The sequence below is a fragment of the Astyanax mexicanus genome, chromosome 1 (assembly GCF_023375975.1).
Source record: "Astyanax mexicanus isolate ESR-SI-001 chromosome 1, AstMex3_surface, whole genome shotgun sequence".
In the NCBI taxonomy this organism is placed as follows: Eukaryota; Metazoa; Chordata; class Actinopteri; order Characiformes; family Acestrorhamphidae; genus Astyanax; species Astyanax mexicanus.
In genome coordinates, this window is record NC_064408.1 from 39754402 (window position 1) to 39767304 (window position 12903).

The 12903-nt window shown below is 38.8% G+C and overlaps 1 protein-coding gene across 3 annotated transcripts in view; it reads right to left on the reverse strand.

The window, feature by feature from the left end:
- Positions 1-735: 735 nt before the first annotated feature.
- The window catches only part of LOC103034748 (adenylate cyclase type 3), a 35329-nt gene continuing 23161 nt past the window's right edge, over positions 736-12903 (reverse strand). For all 3 annotated transcript variants that reach the window (XM_022685336.2, XM_022685326.2, XM_022685329.2), the window contains 8 exons: positions 8515-8786; positions 7744-7825; positions 7078-7236; positions 4605-4751; positions 4320-4436; positions 3916-4042; positions 2964-3088; positions 736-2023 (listed from right to left, as the gene is read on the reverse strand). In XM_022685336.2, coding sequence (XP_022541057.2) covers positions 1838-2023; positions 2964-3088; positions 3916-4042; positions 4320-4436; positions 4605-4751; positions 7078-7236; positions 7744-7825; positions 8515-8786 — 1215 coding nt within the window. In that variant the 3' untranslated portion in view covers positions 736-1837. The remainder of the gene's footprint in view (positions 2024-2963; positions 3089-3915; positions 4043-4319; positions 4437-4604; positions 4752-7077; positions 7237-7743; positions 7826-8514; positions 8787-12903) is intronic.

The window sequence follows — 12903 nt, forward strand, 5'->3', positions numbered from 1 at the left end:
GTTTTTTTCAAAGTTCATAAAATTATTTTCGTGTTCTTAGTCTTGATAAACACTCTATTTAATAAAGCTCAAAAGAATAAGCTCTCTTTTCTTCAAAGCTGCATGCAAGACTCACCTTGGGATTTTTTGGTTTGCTTATAACTGTAGTTCCAACAGTAGCTGTAACTCATTCACGGTTCACTACATAGCATTTACTACATTAGCATTCACAACGAGTGAATTATCCTAATTGAACCATTATCTGTTAGAGGTAAGGAACACCATTGCACTAAATATTGATAAAATAATAAGCAATAGAGTTAGTAAAGAAATATTAATACTGATGGTTAGGATTTTTTTTTGTTGTTTTTTGGTTTTAGACATATTTTGGATAATTAAACATGCACTTGGTCAGATTGACCCAGGAACATTACTGCTGTTCCTGACAAATAAACATAATGGGAAGGTTAAACAGCACTATAATATCCCTGCTAAAAATCCAAAAAAGACCAGCTGATCAACCAAAAAAAAAAAAAATCCCTATGGTCCTTATGTTTTTTTCTGGACAACCAGCTGGATTTGTTTATTAGGCTGATACCTTATATAGTGCACTATTTCTGTAATAGAGAGCATTTGTGAACGTCCCTTGTGTTTCCTCAACTTTTCCTCCAACTTTTGACCATACATGAAAATGTACCAAACCTTTTTCTAACAAACATAAACAATAACTCCCAAAGAAAAAAGACAACAATAACGTAAGAGTCATATAATGTTTAATCAAACTACAAAAAGAAATATACAAGGTACCATAATATGTTTGTTATTGTTCTGAGCTGTTACGTTAAACATCTGGAGAATCTAAATAATCACTAATAAAAGCATTTACAGATAATACAACTGCAAAGTTAGCTCCAGTGAAATATTTACACATCCAAATCAAATGATGTGATGATGTGAGTTGCAGCTGGTTATGTACAAAAATAGGCAGATATTGATATGCACGATCAGCCACAATATTCAAACCACCTGATATTGTGTAGGTTGTGTAGGCCCTTGTCATAGTGTCATCCAACTGCCAATTTTTCCTGCTTCATTGTCCTACATGAACTTTAAGAGCTGATGGTTCATTGACATTTTCTGATATATTGATATATACAGGTAACCAATATTATTAGCTTCATCATTCAGTGGGTTTAATGTTATTGCTGATCCTGAGTGGGTTTTTGTGACCATCCCAAAACAAGCTCTTTTGCTACTTTTCGGCTGGGAAATACCAATTGTTCTATTTGTGAAATGGAATAAACAACCAAAGAACATTAGTTACATAAGTTTATGAAATTTTATATATACAGTGTACAGAGGAAAAATAGTGAAATTATCAGGGAAACTGGACAAAACATACTTTTGATCATAGCAAAGAAAAAGCCACATGGGCTTTCTTCACTCCTCCATGCTTTCAGTTTCTGAGTTGTGGACTTACCTTTATATAAATGGAGTAAAGCTGTATTTTCTAGTTGACATATATATAGCCTATTTAATATATGCAACCTTTCTAGAAACGCTCAAAAGCAGCATTATTTTCTTGTATGACTGTATGAGATTGTATGAGCTGGAGATTGAAACGTTAACAGTGTTTACATACAAATGTACAGTACATGAATCTTATTCCTCCATAATACAGGCCTTTCAAAGATTTCACTGTCTGCAGAAGCTGTTGTGAAGATCTCAAAGGGTCCTCCTTTCTCTAAACATGTTATATAGTTTATGTTTCTAAACGGGTTCTCTGTGTGTATATGTGTGTATGTGTGCAAATGTATGTGTTTTTTGCTCTGAAACTCTTCTCCATGTCTGTTCATCATCAGGACTTGTCCGGTATCTGATTGGGCAGAGTGGGGATGACTGTCTTGCCATTAGTAACAGGGGGGCTGTCCTTCCCCTTCATGAAGTAAGTGAGCAGCTCTCCTTTTCCTTTCACAAAGATGGGGCCTCTCCTTACAAAGCGGAACCCATACTCCCGCAGTATCTTGTAGCAGTCCTCCACCACCTGAGGGCGCCACACTCGTGTTAAAAGCAGCACTCCTAAGAAACTGCAATAGCTGAAAATCCAGCATTGAATCCAAAAGCCCAGTTTATGACAAACCAAACGATTAACAAAAGGGCTAAGATAAAATGAATTTATAAAATTCTACATTTACAACCCTGCTGAACATCCAGCTGGTCATCCAGAGAAAACATACCCTGTGCTGGCCAAGAGCTAGTTAACAAGCTAGCCGATTAGCGTAGAGTGTGTTTTTTCTGTATAACCAGCTGGTCTTGAGCTGAATTTTTTTTAGCAGGGTATCAATATGTTGACTACTGGGTCAGTGTTTTGCCCAGGTTTATTTCACAAATGAGCTATTATAGAGATTCATAAAACTGTGATTATAAATCAGGGTTATTCCACAAAATATTGATTTCTGAACTCTTAAAACTTTATGAATATGAACTTGTTTTCTTTGCATTATTTGAGGTCTGAAAGCTGCACATTTTCTGCACATAATACTCTAAATGACAATATTGTTATTTGGAATTTGGGAGAAATATTGTCAGTAGTTCATAGAATAAAACAACAATGTTCATTTTACTCAAACATATACCTATAAATAGCAACATCAGAGAAACTGATTCAGAAACTGAAGTGGTCTCTTAATTTTTTCCAGTGCTGTATACTGGATTAATAAGCAGCCATTACGTTATGAAGCAATAGATTAACTGATGTCAGAGAAACCAGCTCCTCAGTGTTCCCTAGTTAGTTAATGGTATTTGCATGTAACATTAAAGTTAGTTTTGCATGACTGTAGTCTAGAGAAAATTGAGTTTACAGTTACAATAAAGTTAGTTTATGGCTAGTTTAGAGTTTTTTTAATAAATTGAATTTAATGTTTAAAGTGAGTTCAGTGCTGGATCTCGATTTGAGTGTTTGTGTGTGTTTATTTGTGTAATACCTGTATATTACCCATAACTCCAGTGGACTCCATGCGGCTGGCCACATTAACAGTGTTACCCCAGATGTCATAGTGTGGTTTACGTGCTCCAATCACACCAGCCAACACACCACCCATATTCAGCCCTAAAGAAAACACACACACACACACACACACACACACACACACACACACATGTATAAATACATTTTAAAAAGATAATATTTTGGTATAAGATATTTTGCTCACTGCATGTAGGGTTAAGGTTATTGACATCTGTTTAAATCCCAAATACAAACAATCTGAGTTTATGAGACATAATTCATTTTTACACCAACTTCTTTATCCCTAAGAGTTACACTAATATGAAAAAAAAGTTGTGAGTTGTTCCCTCGTGAGCAAGAATCCACATTTACCAGTGTGCTCATGGCAAAGCAACATAACTTATTGTTTTTGAGTGAGGTCTGATACTGGGTGCCAGAGAGCTTTACCACTAACAGAGGACAGCACAGTGGGTAGTAATGATCATGAACAGCTGTGTCTGGCTTGAATTGGCTAGAACAGACAAGCAAAATCACATCCACATTTAAAGCTGATGTCTGTAAGTTTTGGGATTTAGGGCCCTCTCTGGTGAGAATGGGTAATTGCACAGAGCATGCGGATTAATCATTTTAAACTGAGCGGGTGTGATGCGGTCTCTTTTCAGAGAGGATGAATCCGATTCCAGGTTATGTTCAGTCAGAGAGAGAGAGTGCTCATTTAAAATGTATTCCTTTAATGTAGGAAGCCCCCCATGCATATCCTGACAGATTAGGCAGGGCTAAATTCCTGTATGTGGAATGGGTGGGTATAAAGTGTTGTACACTAAGTGGGTTGGGATAAACTTCAGAAGGTTGAATGTGTAGAGCTAAACTGCTACATGCTGAGGACACACACACACACACACACACACACACACACACAAACTGATTACCAATCCGAAGCATGAAGCTGTTGAAGGATTGCTTGTTGAGGTTATTTAGGGTGACCTTCATGGCCAAAGCAAAATCAGCCAAATCAGCCAGGTGCTGCCATCGCTCCAGAAAACACTGATCCTCTTCCTGTCACACACACAAGCACACACATATACATTACTTACTGTCACCACCATTTAGTTCTAATCTTTTCATATATCTAATATCTTAAGTTCATTTGAGGCTTTACCCACTGACATGTCACTTTACAGAATTAAGGATAAGGTTTACAGAACATAGGTACACATTCTACTAAGCCTTATTGAGAAATTGCAACTACTGAATATTAATAACACTCTCTAAATGTAACTGATCATTAGTATAAGTATTAAATAATAATAGACTACTATTAACTCTCTCTCACTTTGCGGTCGCTATATCCGTTGGTGTTGCTCTCAGGTGTTACGCCCGATGCTGCCATGTAGGTGCTGCCAATCGTCTTAATTTTGGTGATGCAGAGAAATTGTGTACGGTCCAGCAGCTGCCCATAATCAAACGGGAAATAATTTAACATGGTTAAGGCATCAATAATAAACAATTATGTAATGATAATAATAGGGAGACTTAGAATCAGAATAAGAAGTAGTAGCAGACAACTGATAGAATAAATATAATATATAAAAAAATATAGAGGTTGTGAGAGACTTACAGAATCAAAGTCTGAGATGATTTCATTAAGAATTCTTAGACACTCGATGCCGCCATTATTGATGCCCTCCTCCGTGTAGAAATCAGAAAAGTTTGGGATTGAGGCGAACATCACACCAATTTCATCATAGGATTGACTGTACAGCTCCTGACAAAGTGAACGCACACATGATTGTCATCAGCTTAAACAGTTCAGTAGATTGTGTTGTGTGCCTTTTTCTTTCTAAACTATGTGGGAGCCATTTAAGTTTTCTTTACCCATTTACTTCTTACTTTTTTTAGTTAGCACATTTAGCCAGGACTAGCTAGTTTCACTTGGCAGAGATAGTAATAATAAATTGTGTATCTTACTTCAGGGATGAATCTCTGTTTATACATGGACAGTGTTGGGAAGGTTACTTTTAAAATGTAATCCCTTACAGATTACTGATTACATCACTCAAAATGTAATTTGTAACGTAATCAGTTACATTACTTCAAGTGAGTAACGTAATCTGATTACTTTGGATTACTTACAATATTGTCATTTTTTTAAGCCTGAATGAATGTAGCAACCACATATTGCATATTATCCTTTTATTTTTCTTTCCAGTTAACAAATAGATAAACAAATAAAACAGCCTTTTCAATCACTCTATAAAAATACTTATGAAACCATTTCATCAAACAATTTTATGAAACACTTCTATAAATTGATGATAAAACAATTTAAAACCAAACAATGTAACAACAACTGTAAGCTATCTACTTGCAGGTTTGCCACCAGTGTTAATTTTGACAACAAATTTTGATTTAGTCTTAGTCATAGTTTTGTGACGAAAATAGCATTTAGTTTTAGTCACAATTCAGTAATTTAGTCGACTTAGTTTTAGTCAACTTAATGTCATAAGAATATAGTCTACTAAAATTACAGTAAATTTAGTCGACTAAAATGTAAAGGGTGTAAATGTAAATGCTTTTTCATCAGTTCACTTGAATTATTAACTCTACACGTATACGAAATGAAACGTTTAATAACCAATTGAGTAATATTGTTAATGTTTGAATGTGAAATATATTTATATATGATTTAATGTATATTATTATTATTATTATTATTATTATTATTATTATTATTATTATAGGTGTGTGACTATATATATATTACATTTAAAATTTTGCTCTAGAAATCAGGTCATAAAACAACTGAATAGTTAAATTATAGTTTAAACAGAGCTGTAGATGCAAAAACAGCTTTTAAATGATCTAGTTTTATCTCCAGCACTAACCCAGCACACCTACTGGAGCTACAGTCTATAAATGAGATCAAAAACACACCTTCACACACTGTCCTGTAGAGATGCTCTCGGGATGTACTGAGAGACTTCATGAGTTAAAGTGAGAAACTTATGAGAAAGTGCTGTAAGGAATTTACACAGACTTTTGGGTTCATAGATTCACTTATTTTATTGTTTTATTTTGGATATATTATTGAGTTTCTTTCTGACCTGTTCCTGCTTTAACACTAGCTATATCTTTCCCACTGTGAGACTAAACAGATGGTCGGATCTTAATGAGTGAGTTCTGTATCAGTTCTGTGTTTTGGTGCACTGCCGAGTTAAACACCCCATCAGCTCATGAAATAACATCAGTATTAAAACGCGGATCTCTGCATGGAGATCTGTGGGACTCTGGTCTGCAGAAGCTGAAAGATTAGTGGTGTTTTTACCGGAGATGGAGTCGCTCCACACGGTTTACACGTTATCTTGTTTTTTGCGACGTCAAAGGAGAAATATATCGCCCCTCTCTCTCTCTCCTTGCTGAACACTGTCGAGTTAACTTCCAGTCGAGCTCCGTAAGTATCGACAGGTTAATTCCCGGGTTTGTAACTGAGCGCGCAGCGCTACTGCAGGAAAAACAGGTACTGATTGGATGAGTACCCCGCTTGTCCCGCCTCTCCACCTTCGCTAAAGTAGCAGTGATTGGATCTCTTCCTAACTGGTCACTACCTTTCACAGAACTAAATCAGTTCTGATTGTATTTCGTCCCTGCCAAACATTTTCGTCTCGTTTTTATTCGTTGACCAAAATGTCAATTAATTTCGTCTCGTTGTGTGTGCGGAGCCGCTGTCTGCCCCTCCTCCCTGTGTGTGTGTGTGTGTGCAGCGAGATGGGAGAAGGGGCAGACAGTTCCCTGTCATATCAGAGCGTATTCACCGCAAAATGTTATTTGCGTTTTGTCAGTGTTGGAAGAGCAAAAAAATAGGAAAGTACCGCAATGTAATCCTTTAATTTTAGCAGAGTAACTGTAATCTGATTACCATTTATTGAAGCAGTAACTGTAACGGATTACAGTTACTTATAATTTGTAATCTGATTACGTAACGCCGTTACATGTAATCCGTTACTTCCCAACACTGTACATGGATTATAGTTAGAATAAGTAAATAAATAAATAAATAAATAAATATTCATATTAATCTCTTTCTATCATACCTCGTCCCGTTTCTTTGAGCCCAGGAAGTGTCTGGCCACGTGTTCGGGCAGCATGTTGGTGACCAAAGCCTCGTTATATGTCCTCATCTCGTACACTCGCTCCTTCTGATCATGAACCTCAATCTTCCATAGAAACAACTTCCGGGCCTGCCTCTCCACCTAAGAGAGAGACAGAGAGAAAAAGAGAGAGAGAGAGAGATTAAGAGAGAGAGAGAGAGAGAGAGACAGACTTTGGTGCCCATGACCCTGTTGCTGTTTAACTAGTTGTTCTTTCCTTGAAATACATTCTGATGTTTGGTAGATTTTCTAAACCAAGTATCTAGACACCATCACCCATCACACCATTTTTTAAGACCAAGACAACCATATACACAGTACTGGTGGAATTTAGCCCCATCTGTGCAGTGAACACACATTGACACAGTGAGTACACATGCCTGGAGTGGTGGGCAGCCATCGAAGTAAGGGTTAAGGGCCTTGCTCAAGAGCCTCACAGTCATGGCATGCGAAACCCAGGTATCGATCCCACAACCTTGTTGTCAGTGACCCGGTGCTCTCATCACTGAGCCACCACTGCCCTAATAATGTGTGTATGATCTGAGTTTTACAGCCTATTGTGTAGATAAAGAGTGTGCGCAGTGTTAATAAGAGCTGAGAGGGACGTACATGCCGAGCAAAGTAGTACAATCCAATCATCATAACAATGATCATCACTGTCATCAGATATTTAGTGGGAACCACAGAATTCCTGGAAAACACACACACAGCATTATTTATAATTAATATAATTTCACAGTTTATGTCAAACAAACATTTTACCAAACTATTTGTTCGTTTTTGACAAAATGCGCATTTTAAGATTAAAATGTAATCATAAATTGATTGACAGCAAATCATCTAAAATTGCACACATTGTTCACAATGATTTCCACTGAAAGTTTTTTTCTTTTCGTGTACATTTTGGAGATAATTTTTTTTGCACTTACAATTAAACTTCTTAAAAGTGCCGTTCATAATTATGAAAAATCTATAATAATATTGCTTAGTGACCCCAGACTTAATCAGTAACGACCTGCCTGATATGTTAGGCTAATGTTGCTAACAAATACTGCACTTAAACTCACCTCATCTTATTTTTGTAAACACATGACCAAAAAAATATGAGCCTAGGGCTTCCTATTGTAAACTAAAGAAGCACACAACAGATAATATAATATATCTTGGATAATCAACATAATCTATGGTAAATAATACTTATTATTGGAAGAAAGGATTGCATTACACTACATAAAATGTAGAGGGAACTCTACAAATCTCTATAAGGTATATTATCAGCCATTCCGATAGAGAGTAATACACTACAGAGCATGTAGGTGGCTGTATGGCATCTATAGGGAATAGTTGTTTTAACAGCTCTGTATGGGCAGAACAGCTCACCTGTACTCCAGGTAACGTATGAGGTCGTAAATGTCATAAATGTCCCTCCAGCTGTAGATGTCCACTGCGCTGGTTGCCACAGTAACTAGCAGCATTAGTGCGAGTTTGACCAGGTGGCTGACCTGCACCAGCATGGTGGTGGCCACCAGCGAGAGCACGGCAATGTAGCTGTAGTGTTTGGGGTTCTCAGCGCAGCCCCCATCGCCCAGAGTTTCCAGAGTAAAACCTGCAGTGGAATTCAGCAACAGCAGGGGGGGCTGCATGCAACTCAGCTACACACACACACACAAATAAATAAATCACTATGACTTTGTTAAAACATAATTCAATGCATTTATACATTTTAGTCAAAATTTTTTTTTATATTTTTTTAGTCAAAAAAATAAAGGGAACACTCAAATAACACAATATAACTCCAAGTAAATCAAACTTCTGTGAAATTAAACTGTCCACTTAGGAAGCAACACTGATTGACAATCAATTTCACCTGCTGTTGTGCAAATGGAATAGACAACAGGTGGAAATTATTGGCAATTAGCAAGACACACTCAATAAAGGAGTGGTTCTGCAGGTGGGGACCACAGACCACTTCTCAGAACCTATGCTGTCTGGCTGATGTTTTGGTCAGTTTTGAATGTTGGTGGTGCTTTCACACTCGTGGTAGCATGAGACGGACTCTACAACCCACACAAGTGGCTCAGGTAGTGCAGCTCATCCAGGATGGCACATCAATGCGAGCTGTGGCAAGAAGGTTTGCTCTGTCTGTCAGCGTAGTGTCCAGAGGCTGGAGGCGCTACCAGGGGACAGGCCAGTACACCAGGAGACGTGGAGGAGGCCGTAGGAGGGCAACAACCCAGCAGCAGGACCGCTACCTCCGCCTTTGTGCAAGAAGGAACAGGAGGAGCACTGCCAGAGCCCTGCAAAATGACCTCCAGCAGGCCACAAATGTGCATGTGTCTGCACAAACGGTTAGAAACCGACTCCATGAGGATGGTATGAGGGCCCGACGTCCACAGATGGGGGTTGTGCTCACAGCCCAACACCGTGCAGGACGCTTGGCATTTGCCAGAGAACACCAGGATTGGCAAATTCGCCACTGGCGCCTTGTGCTCTTCACAGATGAAAGCAGGTTCCACCAACGTCACGTTGCACCACAGACTGTCCAGGAGTTGGCGGATGCTTTAGTCCAGGGCTGTATTCGGAATGGCATACTACATACTACTCGCGTACTAAATCTGCCTAAAGCAAGTATGCAGTACACAGTATGTGACCAAACTGAGGATCTGTAGTGCACTACAGGTACCCGGATGGTGTACTACTCCGCTCCGATTCCGCAGTGTGCATGGAGAGCTATCTTCGCGGTGTACTGCATCCCAACATGCATTGCGACTGGCTTCTCCAGCTCGCTTCAGAAAAAAACAAGATGGAGGCGAGTGCGAGAGATTTTTAAATTTTATAAATAAATATATTTTTAAATTAAGGGAATTATTTTGGAAAGTATTGGCTCACCGCTGTCGAGCCCCCTCCGCTGCCGCGGCCGAGCGCTGTCCGCCGCCGGGACTCTCCGCCGCCGCGCGTTCTCCGCGGGTGGGGACCCTCCGCTGCCGCGGCCGCGCGTTCTCCGCGGCGGGGACCCACCGCTGCCGCGACCGAGCGCTTTCCGCGGCCGGGACCCTCCGCTGCCGCGACCGAGCGCTTTCCGCGGCCGGGACAGCGGAGGGTCTCGACAGCGGTGAGCCATTACTTTCCTTGATGCAGTAAATTATTCCCTCAGTTTTAATAAATTATTCTGTTATTTTAATAAATGATTCCCTCAGTTTTAATAAATGATTCCCTCAGTTTTAATAAATTATTCTGTTATTTTAATAAATGATTCCCTCAGTTTTAATAAATTATTCTGTTACTTTAATAAAAAATTCCCTCAGTTTTAATAAATCGTTCTCTTTATTTAATAAATAATTACCTTTGTTTAATAAATCGTTCTGTTGATTTAATAAATAATTCCCTGTGTTTAAATACATATTTTTCTTTTAAATAAGGGAATTATTTGAATACAAATTAATAAAATTGTTTGATTTGTGTTGAGATTGTGTAAATATGAATGAGAGTTTGTTTAAATGTTTTCTTCTTGTTGGTACTTACATAGATGAAAATAGTAATCTACTAAAATAAATAGAAAAACATATTTAAATATAACTGGAACATACTTGGGTTGTGGGGGCTGCTGCTAATTGGTTGTTAGAATTGGGTTAGCTGCTAAACTCTAAAATAAAAGCAGCAATTGCTGTTCTGGACAGTATGCAGATCTCATTAGTTTTAATAATGAAAAGGTAGGACATTTTTCATGTTCTCTCTGTTTACAACTCACTCTGAGGAATTCGGAGCACTACAGAGCACTGACTGGTGTGTCACAGCAGGACCGTGTAGGGTACTACAATCAAAAGTGTTACAGTACCGAATACTACATACTGGGCAGCGTGTAGTATGCAGTACATACTAGTGCAGTATGCAGTACGCAGTATAGTAGTATGCCATTCCGAATACAGCCCAGGTCTGGGAGGAGATCCCTCAGGAGACCATCCGCCACCTCATCAGGAGCATGCCCAGGCGTTGTAGGGAGGTCATACAGGCACGTGGAGGCCACACACAATACTGAGCCTCATTTTGACTTGTTTTAAGGACATTACATTAAAGTTGGATCAGCCTGTAGTGTGTTTTTTCACTTTAATTTTGTGTGTGGCTCCAAATCCAGGCCTCCATTGGTTAATAAATTTGATTTCCATTGATGATTTTTGTGTGATTTTGTTGTCAGCACATTCAACTTTGTACAGAACAAAGTATTCAATGAGAATATTTCATTCAGATCTAGGATGTGTTATTTGAGTGTTCCCTTTATTTTTTTGAGCAGTGTATATTATATACACTCAAAAACGATGCTGAAATCAATTTTCACAATAGTATTGGTAATTTTATACACAATAATAATACTATACAGGATGTGTAATTTGTAATTAATATAATGTTTTTATTTTTTTTTTATTGTCTTAATTTTAACAAAAAAATTTCAGAATATAAGGGGCACTTTAAAAAAAACAGAAGCGCTTTACTTATTGAAATAAACTTTTTTCAGGAGAGAAATCTATGTGAATTAACATCCAGTGCTTGTTTGACTTGTTAGCCGATGAGCTCTGACTTACTGTGCATTAAAAAAACACTCACTGAGAACGTCAGTATAAATGGGCAGGGCTAAATAGAGGTAAGTAAATGATTTTACTTTATAGTTTTCTGTACAAACATCTTTTCAAGTTACTGTATTCTGAATGCTCATTACTTTACCAAAGAATGGTTCTTTAACAATGAAAAGCTGTGCTAGCATGGCAGGATCATTACTGTGCTAGAAATGGTTGTGCAGGAGCCATAAAATGTGCAGCATTAGATGTAACTGTACGTTTGTGTGGAAGTTTGTAGGTACACTGTAGGAGTGCCCATTAAACTGGAAAGCTGCTGTGTGTGTGTGTATATGCATGTGTGTATCTGTGTTTTGTTTCCACTATAATTAAACCTGGGGTCTCCTGGGCTTGCAGTAATGATGCTTTAGCTGTCCGTTATGCTGCCTTCTCTAATTTACCAGGCCCACAAGGGAGTCCCCTTGTGTACACACACACAAACACACACACATACATACAGCTACTGCTTGCTGCTAGTCCTCAGGCTGATAGAAATACCATTGCTGCATAACAGAACTGATCTGAGATAAGTGTGAAAAACATTTTGTACCAATGTATGGATTTACTTTGCTCCCTGCACTTTACTAACTAATCGTGAGAGCAGCTGACAAGATCGTTGGCACCTCTCTCCCCTCCCTTCAGGACCTGTACAGCTCCCGCCTCACACGAAAAGACCTCCCACCCACTACACAGCGTCTTCAGCCTGCTGCCATTAGAGAGGAGACTGTGGAGTCTCGGGTCTGGGACCAGCAGACTGCGAGACAGCCCCTTCCATCAGGCTGTGAGGATGCTGAACTCTCTTCCTGCTCTATCCCCCATCTTAATCCTGCCCCCAGCACACACTCACTCAGCACCCTGACCCCCACCCCCCACCAACACAGTACTGAAATTTTTCAAAACGGGCATGCACTACACACCCCATACCTGCACTACTGCTATGCTCCCACTGCATTGCTCACTTTAACTCTCCATAAAACTGTGAACTTTAAGAACTTTACGCACTTATTCATTTTACCAGCCATAAGCTATATACCATATTTGCACTACTGTTTTATACGCATACTGTTTATACTTGCGCAGTCATTCCATTTAATCAGCCCCACATCACTATTGCACTATTGTCTTGTGTCTCTTGTCTCACGTATGTCTAGCTGTGTCCTTG